The 25105-nt window shown below is 35.7% G+C and overlaps 2 protein-coding genes across 6 annotated transcripts; both read left to right on the forward strand.

Moving 5' to 3' along the window:
* Window positions 1-944: 944 nt before the first annotated feature.
* Window positions 945-3125, forward strand: LOC105057216 (uncharacterized). Its single transcript, XM_010939729.4, has 3 exons — window positions 945-1509; window positions 1682-1750; window positions 2710-3125. The coding sequence occupies exons 1-3, from the start codon at window positions 1120-1122 to the stop codon at window positions 2770-2772; spliced, it is 522 nt and encodes a 173-aa protein (XP_010938031.1). The 5' UTR covers window positions 945-1119; the 3' UTR covers window positions 2773-3125.
* Window positions 3126-7715: 4590 nt separating this feature from the next.
* Window positions 7716-21831, forward strand: LOC105057215 (phospholipid-transporting ATPase 1). Of its 5 annotated transcripts, none has more exons than XM_010939726.4 (10): window positions 7716-8094; window positions 8906-9342; window positions 9466-10926; window positions 11606-11936; window positions 12139-13000; window positions 13199-13322; window positions 14208-14427; window positions 16166-16624; window positions 16747-17047; window positions 21430-21831. In XM_010939726.4, exons 2-9 carry the CDS (start codon window positions 9195-9197, stop codon window positions 16943-16945), a joined length of 3804 nt encoding a protein of 1267 aa, XP_010938028.1. In that variant the 5' UTR covers window positions 7716-8094; window positions 8906-9194; the 3' UTR covers window positions 16946-17047; window positions 21430-21831. The 5 variants fall into 5 exon arrangements, with proteins under 5 accessions (XP_010938028.1, XP_073104513.1, XP_073104512.1 ...); XM_073248412.1 differs by having other exon boundaries at window positions 7717-8094; window positions 9291-9342; XM_073248411.1 differs by having other exon boundaries at window positions 7717-8094; window positions 9291-10926.
* The last annotated feature ends 3274 nt before the right edge of the window (window positions 21832-25105 follow it).

Raw genomic sequence — 25105 nt, forward strand, 5'->3', positions numbered from 1 at the left:
AAGGAGAATAACAAAACAAGAAAAAAAAAAAGAGGAAAGAACAAGACTCCATAATATTTATGTGATTTAATTTATTGACCTATGATCACAGATAGAGATGATGCAGAATTTTCATTACAAAAAATTAGAGATCACACAGTATAGGATTTCATCTCAAACCCTAGCCCTGAATGCACATGATTGCTAAAATGCTCAATTAATTATTTTATTTTTCTAGGATTACAAGAGATAAATATAATAGAATGAGTTTATTTGAGTTATTTGGACTCAAACCGGTGTCCTACAATAAATAGGTTAGTTTGGCTTGCAGGGCTCTATCTCGCACTTATGGTCCAAACAAAACTACTATGGTGGTGGCAACGGGGAGGGGGATCTTTTTTTCTCCAGTCCGCTCAGCTTATTGCGCTATACTCTACTTACTTTGTTGCGCTATGCGTCACTTGCTTTGTTTGTTGTCCGATGTTTCACTTACTTTGCTTGATCCTCTTCTAAAAAAAAAAAAGACTTTTTTTTTCTTTAAAATATAAAATCAAAACACACTCAACACACATCTAAGATGAACAGTTTTTGGCAAAGCAATTATGATTTGCTAACTCAGAGGACCGGCGGAGGAAATAAGAGTTGCCATTGGCAATACTTGGATATCGACATAATGGTGCACTCTCTTTATGTTTCCTTCTATCTTTAATCCAAGCCATGTTCATAAACCCTAACAAACATTAAAAAAAAAACTCAGAACCAAGTCTAGCTTCGGATGGCCAGACTAAGGCAGCAGCGCCTAGCTCGTACTCATATCTAACATCCGGTTTGACCCGGGTTCCACCTCTAGTTCAAATTCTAGATCAATCAAGCAATGTGGCAGTCGAAAGGCAATCCTGCCGGCCAAAGACCCAACCAAGCGGCACCCCAAGGAATGCTCGACGCCAGAAATGCTTCCCACTGAGATAAGGACTCGCCCATTGGTCGGGACATTCCTGGCGTCCAATCCCATCCATCCCTATCGGTTGACTCCCACTCTGTAGTAAATAGCCGTTGCCACTTCCCCCTTTCGAATTCAAACGTTCACCCCTTCTCTCTCTTGCATTCTCTCTCTCTCTCTCTCTCTCCTTCTCTCTTGGGATGGAGTGTCTGGCCCCGTCGCTGCCTCGCCGGAAACCCCTCCAACCGAAGAATTCTAATGCGAGTCCGGCGCCGGCGAGCCTTCCAAAGCTGAAACCGACCCAAATCTCGCCGTTGATCAAGGGGGATACGGACAAGGAGAACCGTCCGATCCATGTGGCGGAGATTGGGCCGCTGGAAGCGTCTCTGGCGGAGGAGCTGGAGGCGATACGGAGGAGGAGGGAGAGGCTCCGGGTGGAGAGGGAGAGGATGGAGAGAATGCTGAGAGAGAGGGATCAGGTGTTGGAGATGGCGATGAGGGAGTGGGAGAGGAGAAGGGAGGAGCAGAGGATGGTGGGGTTGGAGCTTCAGAGGTTGGTCAGGCTCAAGGAGCTGGAAGTCTCTTGCATGGTGAGTTACTGCTTCCTTTTAATATTTGTTTGTTTATTCTTCTAATTAGAGATTTCCCACTGATTAAAACAATGGTGTGGATCAAAAACTAGGTGGATATTTATATTTGGTATTTGTTTGTGAATTTTTGATTGTTGCTTTCATGGTTGCAACAAAAAAAAAAAAATTGCAGAGATTTTCTCCTGTCAAGTCTCTTAGAGCTAAGGAAGAAGAGAAGGGGAGTATGGAAGCTCAATCACAGGCAAGTGCTGCTTTGGGGCCTTTTTGCTTTCCCTGCATCATGTGATATTGTTGGCCATGATTTTGATGCTATTTTTGTGAAAATCATTTGATTGATGAGTAAGGGTGGCAGTGGACATGGCATTTTCTTGCAATATACCTAAAAGAACATCAAATCCCCAGCGACATTAATAAGCCAGCTTAATTCCAAGTTAATCATTTCTTGCAAGTATAGGTTGTCCTGATTGGGTGACTAGCTTCTCTTTTTCTAAGCATGATTCTTTTAAGCTCTTTAAATCTTCCAAATCATGGTGAACAGCAGGAATCTACAGTTTAAATGTTTCATCTTTAATTTGCGATACTAGGATTAAAATTTTAACTTTGTTAGCAAAATGTTAAGTCAATTCACTCAATTCACATCATATTTATTGCCAATTTGTAGAGTCACTTAAACATAAGTACTAGAAACTGAGTTTGAGTCCTTCCCTCTCCTCGATTTCAGCCGGACTACCTCCTTTCTTAGTCTGTTTATTTTAAGTCACCAAATCTATTATGCTTGCAAGACAACAAATACAACAAAATCATCAGAAGAAATCTTTGCTCATAAGCTACCTTACGTTCTCTGTGTCTCATGCTTCTATTCTCTAAGAAACTACGGTTTATATGCAACACATTAATAACAACACATTAATAACAACACATTAATTTCTTGCAACACATTAATAACAACAACGTAATTCGGAAAAGACAGTCCCATGATGTTGAGCAAAATGATCCCCTTTTGTATATCTAAAAGATACCATGAACCATATGGATTGCGCCCTTCATCGAAAAATAGGCAGCATAACAACAGCTTGTACAAGGATCATCCATGATTTTGATCAACTAATAAGCAATACTAGTATAGAACTTCATTTGTCAGCGACCAACTTCTCTATACAAAATGACAACAAATTTTAACTCATTTCTCCCCTTTTGCAGGGATTGAACTGTGCAGCACAAGATAATGAAGCCACACCAATGGAAAAAGCACCAGAGAACTAGTCATTCTTCTCTCTCCTTTTTATTTCATAGCCACATCTAAACCCTTGATAGATGTTTTCTTTTTATTTTTTGGGCTACATGTAGGTTGTGGCCCTGCAGCGAAGTTAAGAAAGTCAAATACTTTATTTGCTGTCCTATGTCAAATATTTGCCGAGGCATTGGAGTATGTGAGAACAAGTAATAATGTGCATGTTACTCATACCTATTTCAAGTCTATGCTCTTCGGGCTTGTATCGGCGAAAAGCCAGACATTAATGTGGACTCTACTTGATTATGCTTGTTCGGTGGCAAAAAGTTGGGACACTAGAATATCTGAATGGGTGCTAACATTTAATAGCAGCATCTTACCGTTGCTCAAGCTTGTTCATAGCCTACTCTAGTGGCAAAAGTTTGATGTACTAAAATATGTTGGATTTGTTCTAATGTTAAGAGGTTGTTTGGTTTGGGGGAGTGAGGATGTGGAATCGAAATCGGAATGAGTCTTCCATTCCAACTATTTGATTAGGAGTCCCATTCCAATTTCGATTTCAGAGTGGAATGGGAATGGCTCAATCTATATAGAACTTAATTCCTACTCTCCTCTATGGATTCAAATTTTTATTTCAATTCCGATTCCGTTTTCGATTCCGATCACGAACCAAACGCTTCGGAGGATTTGACCATTCCGATTTCAAGCTATTTCGATTTTCATTCCCATTCTAATTTCGGTTACGAACCAAACACCCCCTAAATGATAATGCGCATTTCATTCTTCAACATTGTTTAAGTCCTGCTCTGATCATCAAAAGACAGTGAACTTAAAACATCTCATCAAAAGACAGTGAACTTAAAATATCTGAGTATGTTTGTAATGTGCTTGAAGTATGCATGCGGTTGACAAAAGTTTGATCAATCAGATTAGTCAATATGGGAATGCACAGAGAAGCCAAGGAGGGAAAACCAAAGAAGGAGAAGAATGTTTAGTTATGAAACACACATTTCTTATAATAGTTCTATTTACACACAATCAAACATGGAATTAGACATTTTTAATTACCTGCAGCACATGGCTAAGTATGCTTTCTCAGCTCAGATGATTAGTGCTTTCTAGTAACTTCCAACTGTGGTTGGAAAATTTTTAAATTTAGTGGTTCAATGGGGGAAAGAAGTAAACATGAGGGAAAATTTCAGTTAGCATTGCAAAGTCACCTTGTCCATCATGCCGCAGGTAAATTATCTATGAATACCTAATCTAACATCAATTTCTCAATAATTCAACTTGGAGATGTTTAGTTCAATGAAAGATGACAAATCGCCAACCCCATTCATCTTGCTACTTATGAATGACACAGAAAGATGTGTGACCCTCACTGAAGGATTAAGGATGTCAGAAAGACGGAATCTTTGAAGCCTTCCAAAAATGTAGCATGGATCAGATGTGTCCCACAACCTTGAGGTGATAATATATACATGTTTACAGCATCATCAATTGTTCTGGTTATTAAATAAAAACAAATTAAAAAATTATACCACAACACAAACCGTTTAGACCCCATGAGAGAATTTAAAACAGATGGTCAGTTAATTCAAGAACTCTTCCAACCATGCATGAGATGACACTCCCAAAAAATGCATCAACCAAAAGGAAAATTCAGGGTTAAAGAACATATGGGATTACAATAATTTGTTACAACTCATAATACAAGACATGAGAAACTCTTCGTTCCCATGGTTCTTCGGTTTGATTTTTAGAGTTAAGTGAACTCAACAAACTTTGGTGCTGCAGTGATACACTGAGAGTGTAATTTACTGCAGAGCATGTCCTTCGACCATAAACAAACATAAATCAAACTTGCACACTTCATATTGCTTAGGGCTGAGCAAATAATCGAAGAAATCCACTCAATCTAATCTAATAAACATCGATTTCGGTTAGTTGAAAGATACAAATCGGATTGAAATTTATAAAAAATTAATTATTTACGGTCGGATTCGATTCCTATACTTTTAAACCATATGAAACTGAAGCAAATCGATATAGTACTATACAAACTCACTTTCATTTTGGAACGACGTTGTTTAGATATCAATACTTTATTTTAAAAAATATCATGTCATCTATTTGGATTTATGAAAATGTTAATGTTGAATTATTGACGAAAGTATGTCAATTTGAAATAATTTTAAAATGAAAATTTTCAGATGTAATTATTTTCAAATGTGTAAATCTTCAATTTTTTATTTTATTTTATTTTATAAATATTTAAAAATAAATTTAAATTTTATAATTTATAAAATTTAATTTTTTTATATTAATTAATAAAAAATAAAAATAAATTTAAATAAATTAATATTTAATTTAAAATTAATATTTAATCAATATTGAAATCTAAATCGATACAACCTATCTGATCCCTTACAAACTGTTCACTTCGATATGAAATAATTTATATATAATAAATATTTAATAATAAATTTTTTTTTTAAATTTAATACGATTAGTGCGCAGCCCTAATATTGCCCTCCTTGGAAGGGGGAAGAAACAAAATTGCCACTCATTGTGCAGTGTAATCCGTATTTTCCAAACAATTACATCTTATGGTCTTAGTCAATGGTGGTGTATCCCATGAGAGATGCACATAACATGACATTGGAAGTACTGCCATCCAAACTTTACAAGGGGAGTACTTCAATCATTACATCACCACAGGTCCAGTGGGCCTCATGCTGATCTCCAGAGAGTCCCAGACCCCGTCTTTCGGAGGTCTGGGGTCCACACCTCTATTTGGGCAGCTTTTGAAAGCTTGTCACTGGCCACTTCGGGTCTGTCCGCAGCCAGTCGCATCGCTTTGGTATATGGTCCGGGTGTCAGCCTCCATCCTCAATAGTGATGTCATGTCTCCGGTTACCACGCCGTGCGCGCACGCACGGAACGTGTTTTTCTACCGTTTTTTCGGTCTTTGTTTATTGTTTTTTTTTAATATTATGACAGTAGTTTACTCGTGTCTGTTGCTCTCGTTCCTCGCTTTCCAGCTGTCAACTTTCAGATAAAGCTTGCCAGTGGAACCTGGGGCCCACCAATCTCAACGTCCTTCCCGTTTTGAACACGTAATGGCGGGGGCCCATTACCCAAAACGACCCACCCGTGGCCCCAAATTTACAAATTTACCAAAAGGAAGTGGGGAAGACAACCCCTATGCTCTGTGGGTCTAATTATGGATTTAGCTTGGATTGGCAAGCGGCGTAGTTAGATTACCTGTCATTGGTTCATTTCAAAGAATGAGAAATATATCAAATTCAAATGCAAATTAGAGATGAGTCCGGCTCCGTGTGCTCTTATGCATATAATCTCAATTCCATAGTGCTCTAAAGTAAAGTTCAAATTTTTGTGTCTCCGTTATTTTTTCCATCAAGTATCTTTTATTTTCTCATCTCATAAGCTAGAAACTTTAATACGCATTCAATGAATGAGATTTCATACAATAAACCTATATATGTAATGTGTGTATGCATACATAAGTATATACTGTAGACATGAATATTGAACAATATTAGATGTTTAGAAATATATTACTATATTTTTATTTTATATTTCATATGTAGCGTATAGCAAAATTTAGTTTAAATTAGAAATATAAGATACAACAGTTATTTAAAACATTGTGATTCTACCATAGTGGCTATATAGTTTTTTTTCTTTTGATAATGATTTTTTAATTGCTTAATAAAATAAAAAGGGATTTTCATCTACATAATGCAGTTGTTGATTGCTTCGTTTTCTTTGTTTAAAAATGCTACAATATATTTTCTAGTCATTGCATTAGAGATTCAAGGATAATAGAGAGACAATAATAACATTGCTTGATAATCTGATTATCATAAATAAAATAGTAGATTAAAATCAGTAAGAAATTTAGTTTTAAAGAATATTTTTTATGAAATGAAAGGCCAAATATTATTTATCATTTTAATTATGTAGCAATCATTATAATATATTACTAACAAAAAAATAAATTTTGTCCATGTGATTATATGATACATACATATAAAATATAATCTACTCAAAATATTATGATCTATGACTAATTATAGAGTATTGCATGTAACCATGAGCATTCTTTTTATCATAAAATGTGTGAAAACATGTGGCTGCCAACCAAACGAGATTTGAATGTTAATCATAAAATATTTTTTTTTAAAAAAAGTATATATCCAATATGTCCTAAAGCATATGAAGAGAGAAGGCGCAACGAATTGTGTACGAGTTGGATAAACCATTATTTATAATTTATCTAATACTTATCTCTGGATAAGAAAAGATAAAGTAGGATTAGTAAAGTTAGATGAAGAGAATTGGATGGATCGAGTTGGATGGAGCTACAAAAATCAATTTTATTTGATAAAAATCAAATTTTTTTATCTCAAAAAAAAGATTCATAAAGAGTTGTATATATTCAGATTGGATTTAAAATGAATTTTATCATTTTTTATGCTCATTTTAGATGGGTTAGATAAAATCCATCCTATTATTGTTGGTTTGGTTATCCAATGCAGTGGAGTAACTTGCTACCTTTGGGATGAAATGAATTAAAGAATATCAAGTATGTCCTTTTTCTAACTTACTTTTCCTATCTTCCCCCCACGTTTTAAGGTTTACAAACCTATGACAATTAATAAGGACTTCGTAATTCGTTACGAAATTAACTTTGCACCTACCGAAAATAGGTTTGCCCAACGGGTGCGCGTAACCGAACTTCGGATCCTCAAAACTAACTACGAGATAAGAAAGCTAATCCACCTATTCCCATAAAGCGCATTTTCGGCATATTGACAACATAAAAGTCCTATAAATCCCGTATTCCCGTTCCTTCCACCGCCGAGTTTCCCCACTCGTCCCAGGGTTGGCTCGGTGGACGTTTGTCGATAATAACGTCGAGACCCAAGGGCATATTCGTCAGTATGAAAGAAGTACAGAGCAACGCTTTACGACTCCTCGCACAAGGGAGAGAGATTCGCGCTCCTCCACCCTCCTCCGTCCCCATTCTGTCTTCGATCTCTCCTCTCCGTTTGGGAAAGAAAGGGGGAACGGGAAGGCCTCGTTCTCCGAACCTAGCTCTGTTCTTCTCCAACAGCAATGGGTTGAAAGCTGATCCAGATCTCGGAATTGCGTAAAGGTTCCTTCTGGACCCATTAGATCCGGTACGGGAACTGTGGAAAAGGCCGGATCTTCTCCGAGGGCGTGAGAATCAGCGCGGTATTAGCACGATCTTGGTGTTCGATCTGGTGGTCGTTTCGCTGGGTTCGATGATTCTATAGATTTTCTGGAATTTGATCTGTTAAAAGGTAGGTTTATCCGTCTCGGTTCTTTATATTTTCTTATTGATCTTTCTTGGTATTTTGGCTGAAGAATTGGATTATGGAGGAAGAAAGAAGGGAAACTGGAGTACATTAGGTTTCTTTACTTTACGTTCTTTAATACGATCTGGAGCTTGATCTTTTTCCCTATGGTGTTTTGAAAAATGAGGGAAATTTCGAGCTTACAAGGGTTTTCTGATGGGGGTATTTCTTGTTCAATATTGCATTCTGATGCACTTAATGGGATCCGATGATGGTAGGTTGTGGGTGGAATGTTTGTAATTAGGTATTTCAATGTTTTTCTTCAAAATTAAAATTTATTGAAGAGATCTATTTTTTTAAATTTTTGATAGAATGTGGGTTGTCTTAGACGAATTGTTGTTGAAGGTGGAGAACTGGACATTGTTACATTATTTCTTTGTGCTCTTCTCACAAAAAAAAAAAAAAAAAGGAAAAAAAAGGAGCAAACTATTCTCTATATGCTTCCGTTTTTATAAGGTAATTCGCACGAAAGAATGGGGATTCGGTGAATTGGCACTTTGCAATGTTTTCTTTGGGACATTTTATTTTCACAAAGGAAAAGATAAAAAGAAATATTAGAAAAAAACTTTAGATTGAAGAATTTGAAAATGAAAGGCTGAAGCTTTCTAATAATACCACTGTGAATTTTCGGTTAGCTTTGACGAGTCCTCAAACAAAATGGCAACCAAAAAAAAAAAATTTACATTGGATATTTAGAAGCTTCCTATTGTATTGAATCTCTGATTATCACCTTTTATCTATTTGTTTCTTGCACCAGGATGTAGCTTAGTCACTGTTATTTGAGAATAATTGTTCTTGGTGAGGGAAACATCAGATAAGAAGTTGTGAACAATGAAGAAAAGGGACTTTCTTTTACCAAATTCTAATTGCATCTTAGATGAGATGGGCCTTAGCTTGCTGCAGAGGAAAAATCAGGTTATCTGGCTGATTTGTTTTGGTCAGGGACAGACGAGCAGGAAATTTCCTGACTGCTGATTTGGTTCAATGTCTAGAGTCACGAGGATGCCCGCTTTCTTCCTTAACGTTCATGATTTCGAGGGTTATTTATGATTTTCAGCCAACCCTTGCTCATTTCATCTTCTCATGCTGCAGATTCTTCAACATTAGTGCCACCTTCTTTCTCAATCTGTCTTTTTATGCAGTGTCTGATTCTCCCTGCGTCCTTCTCTTCTTCCACTTTAAAGGACAAACAAAGTCATTATCTGAACTTATTAGTGGATAAAGGAGAAGCCTTCTTCTTTTGTGGATAAGGATTTTCTTGGTGACCTATCTGGCATTTTGATTTTACCACTAACACAAACTGGATTCAATCTGCAGAGTACATTTTTCGGCAGTTTCTGCTGGAATGCCCTCAACAAGAAAGACAACTGGCTTCTTGGTGTACAATGGAACTTCAGGGCTACTCGTCATCCCTTGAAATATCTGTGACTTCTGCTGGCCAGGAGAAATTGAACAAATCTCATCAGGTCCGCCACAAGAGCGTGCAGTTTGAAGACCTGTTTTCATCTGAGGACAGACCAAGAGTGATATACATTAATGATCCAAGGAGGACAAATGAAAAATATGAGTTCACAGGAAATGAGATTCGCACTAGCAAATATACTTTAATCACCTTCCTGCCCAAAAACCTATTCATCCAATTCCACCGACTAGCTTATTTGTATTTTCTAGCAATTGCTGCTCTGAATCAGCTTCCTCCTCTAGCTGTCTTTGGGAGAACAGTCTCTCTCTTTCCACTCCTCTTTGTGCTGTTTGTGACTGCTATCAAGGATGGCTATGAAGACTGGCGAAGGCACAGATCCGATCGGAAGGAGAACAACCGAGAGGCACTAGTTCTACAATCTGGTCATTTTCGAAGAAAGAAATGGAAAAAAATACGAGTTGGAGAGGTTGTAAAAATTCATGGTGATGAAACTATACCTTGTGACATGGTTTTGTTAGGGACCAGTGATCCAAATGGAATAGCATATATTCAGACAATGAATCTAGATGGTGAGTCAAACTTAAAGACAAGATATGCTCGGCAGGAAACTGCTTCAATGGTTCGGGAAGGGGGCTCATATTCAGGGCAGATCAGATGTGAGCAGCCCAATAGGAATATTTATGAATTTACTGCAAATATGGAATTCAATGGGCAGAAGATTCCACTTGGTCAGTCAAACATCATTTTGCGTGGCTGCCAGCTTAAGAACACAGACTGGGTTGTCGGGGTTGTAGTGTATGCTGGTCAGGAAACAAAGGCTATGTTGAACAGCACAGTGTCACCTTCCAAAAGGAGCAGACTGGAAAGTTACATGAACAGGGAAACCTTTTGGCTCTCCCTATTTCTCTTTGTTATGTGTGCTGTTGTGGCAACTGGGATGGGCTTGTGGCTCAAACGTCACATGCATCAGCTTGATACTTTGCCTTATTACAGGCGGAAATACTTCACAAATGGTCAAGCAAATGGAAAATATTACAAATATTATGGGATTGCTATGGAGATATTTTTCTCATTTTTGAGTTCTATCATAGTCTTCCAAATAATGATACCTATATCCTTGTACATCACAATGGAACTGGTCCGGTTGGGGCAGTCATACTTCATGATCGAGGACATGCAGATGTATGATAGTAGTTCAGACTCAAGGTTCCAGTGCAGATCATTCAATATAAATGAGGATTTGGGTCAAATACGATACATATTTTCAGATAAGACAGGTACGCTTACTGAGAACAAGATGGAGTTCCGCAGGGCCAGTTTGTATGGGAAGGATTATGGAGACTCCACCCATGCAGGTATATTCTTGTATAATTCTCACCATCTTCTTGCTTGCATGGTTATGTTCATTTGGAATTTTGTTCCTTGTCAAATTGTTGTACTTTAAATGAGGAAAGTATGGTATGAGAGAGTTTGGTTGCTGTGATATGCATCAAGCCATCTCATTATTCTTGCTCTGATAAAACGTTCAGTTCCTGTTCTATGCATCATTTGTATTTGAATTGACGAAACTGGAAAAAAAAAACTGTTGGTCCTATGATGTTTTCTGCTTTTTTATCTAAGAAACTTACAAAAGTCCTATTCAAAGAATTTAGAGAAGCAATCAATATATTTCTAAGTGAGAATTGCTGGTGTTCTAGTTTGTTTTCTTGGTGCTTGTCCTGTAACTGCTGTAGATTTGCTCTATTCTTTTATCATAATGATTCTCTATTTATGCCCTTTATATTGCGGTTGTGGGCTACAGACATCTTGTATGCCTCCTCTACCAAATATTAGCGCCAAGGGATGTACCATAGCAACAGTTGGTTTGGCTTCAAGTGATTAGTGCCAGCCTAAGTACTGAAATTAGTATTTAAAACCTTGCATCTGACCTTGATGGATGGATTCATGTCCATTAGGCTATATTTTGGAAGAATAACTTACATCTGGCATGTTCTCTGTACTCTGAGCCAATTCTTTGTTTGTTTTCTTATGCAGGAGCACAAGGACACAGGTGGAAACTCAAGTCAGAAATCAATGTTGATCCTGAACTTGAGGCATTATTGCACAAAGACTTGGTTGGAGAGGAAAGGATTGCTGCTCATGATTTTTTTCTTACTTTGGCAGCTTGTAATACTGTCATTCCAATGACTTCTAGGAGCTCATCTGCTAGTTCTGCCAACGAAGTACATGAGGTAGAAGCAATTGATTATCAGGGTGAATCTCCTGATGAGCAAGCTTTAGTCAGTGCAGCTTCTGCTTATGGATATACGCTTGTTGAACGGACTACTGGTCATGTTGTCATTGATGTCAATGGTGAGAAGATAAGGTAGACCGCTCACTCATATTTGACCTTTTCTCATTCATAATGCAAGTTGTGGCTTTTGATGGGCTTCAATTCTTATAAACTCGACAAAGTAGGAACCTTGCCAAACTTCATCTTGCATTTCTCTTCTTTTCATGTTTGAAAGAATTTTCCCCAAGCATTACATTGATGGTTGTATAACTAAAGTTTCATATATTCAAACCAGGTTAGATGTACTCGGTCTGCACGAATTTGATAGCGTGCGGAAAAGAATGTCTGTGGTGATAAGATTTCCTAACAATGCTGCAAAAGTTCTTGTTAAGGGTGCTGATAGTTCAATGCTCAGTATTTTGAAAAATGATCGACATGAAGATTCATTGGCTGACAAAATAAGAAGTGCAACAGAGAATCATTTGACCAGTTATTCATCACAGGGTTTACGCACTCTTGTAATTGCCGCGAGGAATCTAACTGCTGCAGAATTTGAGGAATGGCAGGAAAAGTATGAAGAAGCTAGCACTTCATTAACGGAGAGATCAGCAAAGCTCCGGCAGGCAGCAGCTTTAATTGAGTGCAATTTAAGTCTACTTGGGGCTACTGGAATTGAAGACAAATTGCAAGATGGTGTGCCTGAAGCCATAGAATCCCTCCGGCAAGCAGGAATCAAAGTTTGGGTTCTCACAGGAGATAAGCAAGAGACTGCAATTTCAATAGGTCTGTCATGCAGACTTCTGACACAAAATATGCACCAGGTGATCATAAATGGTACTTCGGAGGCTGATTGCAGGCGCCTTTTGACTGAGGCGAAAGCCAGATATGGCATAAAATCAGCAAATAGTGGAAATAGATCCTTGAAGAAGAATTTTGATAATGAATTTCTTGACACTCCTTGTGACACAAGGAATTCCAATGTATTAATACCTGGGAGTGGATCAAGAACTCTTAAATTTGCTGGAGATTCCAGAGATTCCAGTGATTTATCTGAATTCCATGGAGAGAAAATGTCAGGTCTGGATGATACCCCATTAGCGCTAATAATTGATGGGAACAGTCTGGTGTACATTTTAGAGAAAGACCTTGAGACAGAGGTGTGACTCTTTCTACAATAACATGGAGTTTATTTGTCATACTTGTTTGGACACCTAAGAAACATGAAAATTATTTTCTAGGTTTGCATCATGGAGTGGCTTCTTTGTTGCACTATGGATGCATGCATGTTGGGTTTTGCTTTAATAATTGTTTGTTTAAAATGGTTACAATACTGTGTAATTTCCTTTTTCTTGCAGTTGTTCGATTTGGCTACTTCTTGTAGTGTTGTGCTTTGCTGTCGTGTTGCTCCTCTTCAAAAAGCTGGAATAGTTGATTTGATCAAAAGCAGGACAAATGACATGACTCTGGCTATTGGTGATGGTGAGGTTTTTATTTAAAACATTAATCTTTCTCTCTTTGGTTGCCCAATGTTGAGGGCTTTTTATCGAGCTGAGTCAGTTTGATGCATTCCCTTGCTTTATATATGCTGTTTGCTGTCATACGAAATTGAATGTTGATGCTGATAAGTTTTTGCCCCTTCAAAATTATGCTGGAATACCAGAGAGTATTTTCTGTATTTTGTGGTAAGGGTACTCAGTAAGAGCAGAGGAGCCACTTTGCTCTGACAAAGGTCCAATTACTGAGTCCAATCTAAATATGCAAAAGCACCACTAAGGAATTTGATAAGCATGCCTTCCTTTCCCAATAATTGCATCCCTCTTGTCTCATTGGTCTAAAACATAAATTGGTGTTCCACTGTAAGCCATAACTGCACATGCCCATTTCTTTACCCTTACATTTTAGATTTTTGTGTGTTTACACTTTGTTCTCTCCTTTTTTTCCCCCATATGAAGTTTAAGTCCAGGAGCAGGCTATATCAGGTAGGGCAGGGTTAGGTCAGGTTACACAAATTGACTTGCTTGTGGGTATGTGTCATGCAATCTTGACCTTTTGGCAGGTTAACTGGTTTGGGATAAGCCTGCCACTTTTCTGATTCAGGAGGCTGATTAGACTTGAGCCATTGCCATTTTGACCGTAATTTATTCTTTGGTTTTGGCTTAGTTTGCTAATCATCTGGCTTTCAAACCAAGTTAAGCAGTTGACTATTGCACATTTGAATTTACTGATCCATTGTACTAATGCCTATTCTTGATTATCAATTGTTCTTTCATTTATGCCTATTTTTACTTGAAGTGTATCTTTTTCATTTTTTAAGAAAATGTATGTGTTCTTTGTTCTTTCCATTACTAAAAACATTTTCAACAGGGGCGAATGATGTTTCAATGATTCAAATGGCGGATGTTGGGGTTGGGATTTGTGGTCAGGAAGGTCGCCAGGCGGTGATGGCATCAGACTTTGCCATGGGGCAATTCCGTTTTTTGAAAAGATTGCTCCTTGTACATGGACACTGGAATTATCAGCGAATTGGTTACTTGGTTTTGTACAACTTTTACAAGAATGCTGTATTCGTACTGATGCTGTTCTGGTATGCACGGTGGCCTTAAACATTTCTAGCATGTTCGCCTTTTTTTTTTTTTTTTGGGTGAGTGCTGAAAACAAATTGGATGACCATGTTGTATTTCGGCCAGCAGTGCAGTGGGTTGGCTAGTGTTTTGAATCTTCTTGGTCTTTTCTTGCATTTCAGTAAAACATGATTCTTCTGCAACATGTTTTATGAAAACAGGGTAGGATCTGTTTTTTTTATAAAACTAATTTTGCAGTGTCTATAACCTGTCAGGTTTTCCTGAAAAAAAGATCAGGGAAAGCAACCAAACCCATAATTTAATAAAACTAATGTTTTACATAACCAATTATACTAAATTTTGACAACCAAACTGCCTTAAGTTCCTGGCCTATATACTTCACCATACATCTCTGGTAACCAACTGCATATATTCACTTGGTTGATTATCCAGCCATAACCGGATACCTCTTTCTTCTGCTGCCCATTCAATGAAGCTTTGTACTTGGTTATGTAAAGTTTGTCTTCCTTTAAATTTTGGTTCCTGAGAAACTGTGGGAAAGGAATAGTAATTGAGGCGGTCTTATTTGTTGCTTGTTGGTCCAAGAATGATGCTGAATAAAGAGGCGAAGGAAATCCATCATGAAAGAAAAGAGAATCGGTTATTGTATGATGGTGCGAGAATCTCTCTCTCTCTCTCTCTCTCTATCTCTCTGTCGCAGTTGTCAGATATCGTTTCCATATTTTCTCATGTTATCTCGACCTAGTGACAACCCAAATGACCTTAGATGCTGGAGAAATATTAATTTTGGATACTTTAATTTGGTAGTGTGTTAAATCATGGAGCACAAAGTACTGTAGAATTTCTTAATATTATATGTTCTCATTATACTTTTTCAGAGATATTTGTTATCATGGTGGCTGAAAATGTGATGGTTGTTTATTATCTTACTGAAATAAATAACTGGAAACTATATCAATTTTTCTTGAACAGTACAAAATTTGCACATCTTACTGCAAATTGTCAAAACCTCTTAAAGTTACAACTTTCAAGTTTTGAGGAGTATTTTATGATGTCTCACAATTCCAATCTAATTTGTTCTGTCCTGATACAAATGAAAAGTTATTAAGTTGCAGGAAAGGCACACTTTCATATGTATTTTTGAATGCAGCATCCGGTATCTCATTTGTAATGATGATCTTCTTGAGGGTTAATGATTTATGAACTTATTTTGGGGACATAAATCTGAGTATTTTCTAGCATGTGGTAGACTTCTTTATCAGTGGCATTATTTATGTCCAAATATTGATTTTTGAAGTCAGTACCATCTTGTAACTGGAAATTGTTTGTCAATGTTTCTGTCATCTGGGGTCTAAAAAATCTTTTGTTATTATTTATGCTGTGTTATTATAGCAGTTTTAGCTGTAGAGTTTGGTTTGCATGATTCATTTTTTTTTTAATGTCTGCAGTTGACTAATCATCCTCGCAAATTCAATACTATCTTTGGCTTCACCACATGTTATTCCTGTGCTTTAGATTAATTGCTATTTTGGCCACTGATGGGGATTTTCCATTCAATTATGCTCTATGATGAAATTGTACCTTTTCCAATGCGTTCTGTTTATCTATCATGTTGAGTACAATGTGCTCTTCCATATAAAACATTAATATCTGGAACCTTTAAAAATACTGAGGTTTCTAATTGTATTCTTGGAATGATTCTTGTTATTCATCTCTTTGTGATCTGCTTTTCATCTCCAGGTACATTTTATGCACAGCATTTTCCACAACTTCTGCTTTGACAGATTGGAGTAGTGTCTTTTACTCTGTCATCTATACTTCTGTCCCCACAGTAGTGGTTGGTGTTCTGGACAAGGACTTGAGTCATAAGACACTCCTCCATTATCCCAAACTTTATGGAGCAGGGCATAGACAAGAGAGCTATAATTTGCACATCTTCTGGATCACAATGCTTGATACCTTGTGGCAAAGTCTTGTTCTTTTCTATGTACCTCTTTTCACCTACAGGAACAGTTCAGTCGACATATGGAGTATTGGCAGTTTGTGGACGATCTCTGTTGTTGTACTCGTGAATGTTCACCTGGCAATGGACATCCAACGTTGGGTATTCATTACTCATGCTGCTGTTTGGGGATCTATAATCATTACATATATGTGCATGGTGATATTAGATTCCATACCAATTTTCCCTAACTACTGGTAAGTTTTTTTTATAAAAAAATTTATTTTTTAAAATAATTTTATGGATATGTAGCTATATATTAATGGGTACATATTTCTGTTCAGCTCATGTATCATTTGTTTTATCTAATCTTTGACAGGACAATATACCATCTAGCCATTTCAAGGACTTACTGGCTCACTATTTTACTTATAACAATTTTGGCATTGCTTCCTCGCTTTTTTTGCAAAGTGATCCAGCAGACATTTTGGCCTTCTGACATTCAAATAGCTAGAGAAGCTGAAATATTAAGAAAGCTGCCCAAGCAAGGGTTGAAGCCTGATTGTGATATCAGTTGACAAGCATGGCTATCTTGTTAAGAATCTTGTTCATGTGTGGTCAGGCTTAAATCAGGAAACAAAATGGCTTCCTCTATGGAGCTCCTTGCTGGAAGCTTCTTGGTAAGAATGATGTAGCCTTGCCTTTTGATAGATGAACAAATGCCCACTCTTACTGGTTTAGATAATTTTACCTTATGGTATCCTCTATTTAATGCGGCTTCCAAGTGTTTGGCTTTCTTATTTCTGTTCTGTTGGTTGACTAATTGACCAATTACATCTAGCCATTTATGTCTGTGGCGCTAGGAAAAACTTATCAAACTAAGATTCTGAAAATGGGTTTCGATGGCCATATTGGTCACTGGCTGGTTCGGTATAGTAGGCATGTTGGCCAAACCGGCATGCCAATTTTTTGAATTTTTATCATTTTTTTGGGGGCGTTTAATCAATTTTTTATAGATTATTGAATCTTTTGAAGTCCAAATTGATATTTAGTGATATTAATTAATGTTCGTATCACTTCGATATACATCCTAAATAATAGACTAGATATCATTGGATTCATGAAATGATTAAATCAATTAAAAAGTCTAAAAATACTCAATATGTACTGATCATCAGAATCTGGTTGACCGTTGATGTCCATAAATAATAGGATCATTTACATAGTTAGGAGGAATATCAGTCCATCCCTCTAGCCAAATAGCATTATAATCCTCTGTGCTCATTCAATAATCTGATTTTACAGTTTTTTTAAATCTATTTTTTTATAATTTTTTATTCTGAAAATATATTTTTAATTTAAAAAATTATATACTTAATGACAATTAATGATTTTAGTGTTATTGTATAGATCATCCATAGATTTACAACATATATTAAAATTATGCCAAAATAAGAAATTTTGACATGGTTTTCTCTTGTTTTCTCATTTTTCATGAATTTTCAAAAAAAAAAAGAAAAGGAGAAAAGAGAGCTAGGAAAGAGAAACATACTTTTAATCTGCATTTTTTTGGAGTTTTTCTGCTGCTCTTAGTGTTAGGGAGTGAGAAGGAAAGAGAGATCGAGAAACACAGACTTCTTCCATGTGTCTCAGATATAAAAATAGTCCCACATGACCTGAATCGAACGGTTCGGCTCGAAACAGCTGTGTACCGCCCGGTTCAAGCCCAAACTGTTCGGTTCAGGCCAAAACTAGGCGATTCATAATTTTTTTTTAAAATTTTTGGGTGTCAAAAATCATGTTCGAACTGACTCGGTTTGGCGCCGGTACGGCTCAATACAGCCCGAACTGGGCAGTTTGGATCGGTTTTCAAAACCATGTGTCAAACAATCGTAATGCTATTTGTTTACTAAATAGGTCTGAAATAAAAGCTAAACCTGACCATGACCCAAAATGCATAACCAATTTAATAAACGGTAAGTCGGATCAGGTTTGTGATGACCTTTTGACTTGATTTGACATGGGTATTAATATATAGACTAATGCATTTAAAATATGTCTTAAATGGATTAATAAGAGGAACAAGTCTTAAAGGAGTCGGGTCATAACAGTGTAGAATTGACCTAACTGGTTAGATAGGCCAAGATTTTGAACCTAAATCTGACCCATTTAATAAACAAGTGTGTTGGTCGACTTGTTTTACGACATGAACCTGTTTATGCCAATATCAACCGCCTTTTTTAGGTTAGTTGTAGGTTGGTTCATGGATTGCCGCTCCTATTTATGTTATAGATGAAATGCAATTGTACCTCCCTAGTTACATTATAGAATATACTATACGACTGGAGGATTTTGGAGAGAGTCCGATGTTTTTGGTTGACAATCTACATTAACCAGAATGGTGTTATTGATTCTAGTAAATCAACAATGCCTCTCCAATAACATTTCTTGGTCAGCCACATCTCTCTCTCTTCTTTTTTTTTTTATTGGGGGGATGGAATGGATAATTAAGGGAGCATAATGCACCACCTCCACTTGCTTCCACCACCGCCATAACAACAACTACTTTCTTGTCCCAGCAAATTGCACCCCTTCTTTGTTTACCTTCACCAATTCTACTATCATCATCAACAACAATGGAAGAGATAATTAAGGGAGCATAAAGGGCTGGTGCCTGGTAGGGGAGGACTGAGTATGGCAAAATTTAGGTTTGACATTCTGGAAGATGATGATATAAGAGGAGGTTATAGTTGTGAGAATTATTTAAAAGCCTTATTCAATGAACCTCATTGCATACATGTAAGATGAATTCTATGCATAATGATGTCATCCACCCAAAAAAATGAGAACATATGATTGTTGGCTCCCAACCAATATTAACCCTAGGCAAATTGGTGCCAAATTTCTAATTGAAGTAACTTTGGTTAAGAATGGAGCATTCCATGAGTTGATGAGACTTGAAACTTCAGTTGTTGAGGAATTAGACTTGCTTGGATGAGTTGATTTGTCCACAGATTATACTTACGTAACTTAAGAATGAACTACCAAGGTTCATAAGACAAAATGAAGTGGGAAGCAGGGCAAGTTTTAGTATAGTAATTTGCAGCTCTGTTAGAGGCAAAAAATATAAACTAAATATTAACAAGCCAAATAAGGTAAATTTGAATATAAATACCCTCCTTTCTCTGTGCATACAAACATCTTTGTGCTTGTGTGAGTTGTTTGAAAGATAATTGTCAATTGATAACAATTTTCACTTCATTTAATCAGCTTGAATTTCACCACTACTTTCTTTGTTATATTTTGATTTCTGTGTAATAAATCCAATATTATATTCATGTTGTGGTAACATGTAGCCATTAATTGTCAAATGGGACCTTTCCATTCTATTTCCATCAAAATTGCATTTATATATTTATAATATTAGTTTAAATTATTTTTTAAAAAATTCAGAAGACTAGCTCGCTCAATTCTGAGAGAGAGAGAGCGCTAAAACCTACTGGTAGTGTTGGATCCCTAATTATAAGTAAATGATGGACCATTTATATTAGGGATTTCCATCATTGCTGCTGATCTACAAAGCTTGAAAAGTTTATAGGCCAAACTTTTATATGTTTTGGAGGTCTTAAACATACACATTGAGTGGACCTGAAAAAGACTGTATAGAGTTTTAATGATGTACTTTTTTTATTTTATTTTTTTGCTTAGAAGCATCTAACTTATTTAATTTGGTTAATAGATGTTCTACAATGCGCAAATCATTATCCATTTGATCCATAAGTAAATGACCTTCAAAATGTTCATTTTTTGTTTCAAGCACTTTGATATTGCCTATCATGATTAATCATGAAGACATTATCATTCTGATCTTTCTTTAGGGTCCTAACTTGACACTATCTGTGTGTGTGGCATCTTGTAAAAATACACAAAGTTTGGGTTGTTAAATTGGTGGAGGTGACCAATAACCTTTCAACATTATTCGCATGAAGTGAGAAGAGGTAAAGAATATTTTTGATTTGATAGATCATTTGGTAGTATCAAACCTGCTGAATTTTGTTCATTATGTAGGTCAAGATCAATAATATGGTTTCTGTCTCTCTAGATATGAATCCTTTCTCAATCAGTGAAATAGAACACTTAGAGATTTCCATTGATTTTTGATGCTCTTGGTTTTCTATCATTTCTTTTAAGATTGCCATGCTGCTCTTTACTAGTCTGTTTCCATGTCTCGTTAATTTTAGCTACTTTACATGAAATTGATTCTTCTTAGCTCCAGTCAATCTTTGTATTTCTTTTACTTCTGAAGATATCTACTCTAGGGAACTACAACATTTTTGAAAAATTGGACTTTTGCCCTTAATACCGGAATCTTCTGCTTAGGGTAGTGCATCTGCATCAAAATCTTCCTAGAATCTTGGAACACACTTCCACTTCTTAAGCACGTCCTTACTAAAGTATTTCTTAAGCATGCACTTTCCCACATCTGCTCTTGTTCCTGCACCCACTCCTGATTTTGGTAACTCAGGTATGGTCTCAAGCTGGTATTATCGAAAGAAGAACCACCCTAGGTGGAAGATAAACATAAACAGCCATCCAGGTGCAGATATCTGACTTGTGCTCTGTGGCAAAGTTCAATTTTTAATCAGAAAATAAAAGATTAAATTCTTGGCTAAACTAGCTGCTCCTCAAGAACCTTGATCAAGTGCTGCAGCAATTTTTCTTAACACATCCTCAACTTAATCAACCAATTATTAAGAGATTGTTTTTCCTCCACCTTTTGTAAAATGACTATATTGTCGAATTAAGGTTCAATTGGCAGCTTTTAGAACTATAGAAGGAAAATTCAGTAATGACAGTCAAACAATAAGTTGTGCTCCAAGGTAAAGTTTCCTAAGTTGTTGAAGTTAGATTATAATCGCACAATTCATATTGAACAGGAGACAGACCTACACCTTTTGCTTATCTCAAATACCACTACTGTGACAGTGCTTGTTTCTGGATCTTGCATGACTTTCTTGGCATCTCTCTGGAATAACTTCCCATTTCATTCCAAATTTCACAGATCTTATGTGGATGTGTCTGCCAGGCATGACAAAAGAGGCATACATGTAGCTGTCATTGAAACTTGGAAGTGGACAATCTGCAATAGAAAGAGAACTCAACTCTTGAGACAGTAAGGCCTCCAGGTTCACCGACAAGACAGTTTTGAAATTGCTGTGAACGCTGATCACAGGATGTTCCAATGTTGTTTATAGATGAGGACGAAATGATGTCACAGATATCTCATTTGGGTTGGTAAGCAAGTAGGCGGCAACGTGAACACAGTTGTGAGATGATTACACATTTTCCCCCTTTCACTCTTCTCCCCTCTTCTTTCTTCTTCTTTTGTATAATTGAGTAAATGAAATTACATATTATTTGATAATTGAGGTTTAACTACGGCAGCACCACCATTTTCGTGGAACTTCATGTTCATACAAGATTTGGACTTTTTATGGATATCATCAAATGGCATTGCTCTAAATACTTATGGTTTCATCGTCTATCAAGATTCACAATACAAGATGCTGCTCTGAAGCCTGGTTGTATAAGGTTCATGGTTTGATGTTAGGTGGGCGGCTATTCACATAAAGCATGCCAAATTATAAAATGTATCAGTATTTGATATTTATGAATTCCATAGTGGTTCTTCTTTTATAGAGGTAGATTTAAATAGGAATGCTCAGCAACGAGGGTTCATAAAGCTGACTTCGAATATCTGGTACAAGGCATATCGAAAAATTCATCCTTTTGATCATATATTATGGGAAGAAACACTAAACAGGGGGGGAAAATGCTACATTTGATGATAGGAGTGTGCGAAGTGATTCTAGTTACTGCTAACAACAGTTGCGTGCGGTTCATTCATTTTTTCAGCTAAGTTCATGAGTATGCTATTCGTGGTATGCGTGGATAATTAGGCAAGAGGCAACACTTTCTTTTTTTTTTTGGTGGACAAGAGGCAACCGTTTGCATTGCGGAAAAGGTGTATGCGGACTTGCCAAAACCCAGAAGTTCTTTAGAAAAGTACTTACATGGGTAAGGCAAAATCAAAGAATGTCTGATGTAGGGACGGACACTGGGTGTGCCTAGCACGGTCCGACCCAGGCCCATTAGGTTAGGGTTCAAATAGATTATGTCAGACACGATGCATTTAGTCCGAACTCTGATCCAGCACGATCCTAGGATTGAAGTCTGACAGGCTGTCAGGCACGGTATGTGACTCGTCAGGCTTGTGGGTTTGATGGACGGCATATGGGCTTAATGGATGGTTTTTTTTTTTTTTTTTTTAAAGCAGCCCAAACTGGCCATGTCATTATGCATTTGTGTCGTTACATGTGCCAGGCACGATTCATTTAAGACCGTTACAGGTCAAGCATGACCCATAACGGCTAACTTAATTTTTTTTTTTTGAATTGGATAACGGTTAATTTTTATTTTTTTATCATTTTAACCTCCTACCAGTCCTCTTCTTCTATTTTCATCACACTAAATCAATTCTCCTCTCTTTCTTTACTACTACTCTTCGAACAATATTTAGCAATATTTAGCATGTGTTCAATATTTAACAATTAGCACTTAACAAATGTTCAAATGTTATACAAGAGGAGAATTAGTTTACCTATTGAAGTCTTAGAGGATCTTTATTGAGATCCTGAAGAGCACAAGAAAAAGCTTATAAATCTCTGCCTACCTCTATTCAATTTCTCTATTTGATATTTTGATTAATTTTTATTATTTACATAACTCATATTTAAATATAACATCTTTTGATTAGAGTCATTTTGGCATTCTTTCAATTTTTGAGAGAGAAAAAACTACTGTTCCTACTCCCTCTGAACTCCATACTGAAGGTCAAGAATCTACCTCTTCTTTTTGTAAGAGGATTAGTGCTGTATGGAATAATTTTGAAAGAGCCATAGTAGATGAAGTTTTAAAAATAAAATATAAAAAATATGTCAAATTATATAGTTGAAAGAGACATCAAGAGAGCCATATGATGAGTGATGCTCGTCTTCAAAGCATCCTTAATACATAAAGGGGTAATCTTATATGTAATTTTACATATAATCATAAAAATTAAAAAAAAAATACTGATAAAATAGATAGTTAAAGATGAATTACTTTTTAACTTATGTGAGTTTTTTTAATTTGAAAAAATATGTTCAATTAGCCCTACAACCTGTCTATAAAAGAACTAGTAGACGTACATTTTAAAGAATAGCTATGACTAATTTTTTAACAATAAAATAAAATTTAATTGAAACTCTTTCTATTTTAAATTCAAAAATATCATTAATTTTTAATATTTAGACGGTATTTATTCATAATTAATATTTTATTACTGTTACTGCTCATTATATTGATAATGATTGACTATTAAATAAATCTATTCTTTCTTTTCATACTTTTGATTTATCATATTTTAGACAACAAGTTTCTAACATTATTTACCAAACTGCATGTTCATATGGTATTAATGATAAAATTATATCTATTATTTTTGATAATACATCTAATAATAATTTGCTGTCAGATTATTTAATAACTCATTGCATCCCATTCTAAATAAAAATTTATTGCATACTAGATGTGTATGTCATATTTTAAATCTCTCTATTCAATCAGACATGGATATACTTCAAGATATTATTGTACAAATTAAAAATACAGTTTCTTTTATTCATGCTTTAAAAGCATAAGAATTTAAGCAAATGTATATAGATCATGTTAGATGCTTTAAAAAATTTAAACTTGATGCAGCCACTCATTAGAACTCAAGATATATCATGATACATGATATATATCTATATAAAAATTTATTAAGTGCATATATTAATGATCGTGGATTAAATTTTATATTGATTGAAAATGATTGAAATAGAGATTAAATTTTAAAAAAAAATTTGGTTAGTTTTTATAATGCCACTAATATTCTTTCTAATGTTTATTATCTAACTTCTTGTTCATTTTTACAACAAGCATATCTTATTAGCCAAAAATTTATACAATATAAATATGATGATGTTTTAAAATCTATTATTAATAAAATAAAATCTAAATAAAATATATATTAAAACAAGATATATCTTATACATAACTTAGCTGTTGTATTTAATCCATATATTAAATTAAGTGATGTGTTAATTTTACTTGATGCATATTGTGAAAACATGAATTAAAATCCCGAACCTACTAAAGTTAAGGTAAACCAATTTTTTTATAATATTTATACTTTATATGATGAAAAGATTGTGGATCTAATGCTTCTCGTTCACGAACTTCCGTCTCTTTTTCTAGTACTTCTCGTTCATCATCTATTTTCTCATTCATTGCACATAAGAGACATACACATACTTTTTTAAATTCATCTACATCTTTATTTTTAAATAGTGAACTTGAATTTTATTTACGAAATGATCTTAATTCTACATATGATAAAAATCAAAGAATCTTGATATTAGTCTGATGAAAAATATTAAAAATCAATATCCTGTACTATCCGTCATTGCACGTGATATTTTAGTTATATCGATGTCCACAATAGCATCAAAATCTACTTTTAGTGCAGATGAACGTATTTTGAATGAAAAAAAAGTAGAATGACCGACGAAACAATTGAAATACTGTTCTGCTTCAAAAATTGATTGAATATCAAAGCGAAACTTTAAGATAAAGATGGACACGATACAGCATTC

This window comes from Elaeis guineensis, chromosome 14 (assembly GCF_000442705.2).
Source record: "Elaeis guineensis isolate ETL-2024a chromosome 14, EG11, whole genome shotgun sequence".
Lineage (NCBI taxonomy): Eukaryota > Viridiplantae > Streptophyta > Magnoliopsida > Arecales > Arecaceae > Elaeis > Elaeis guineensis.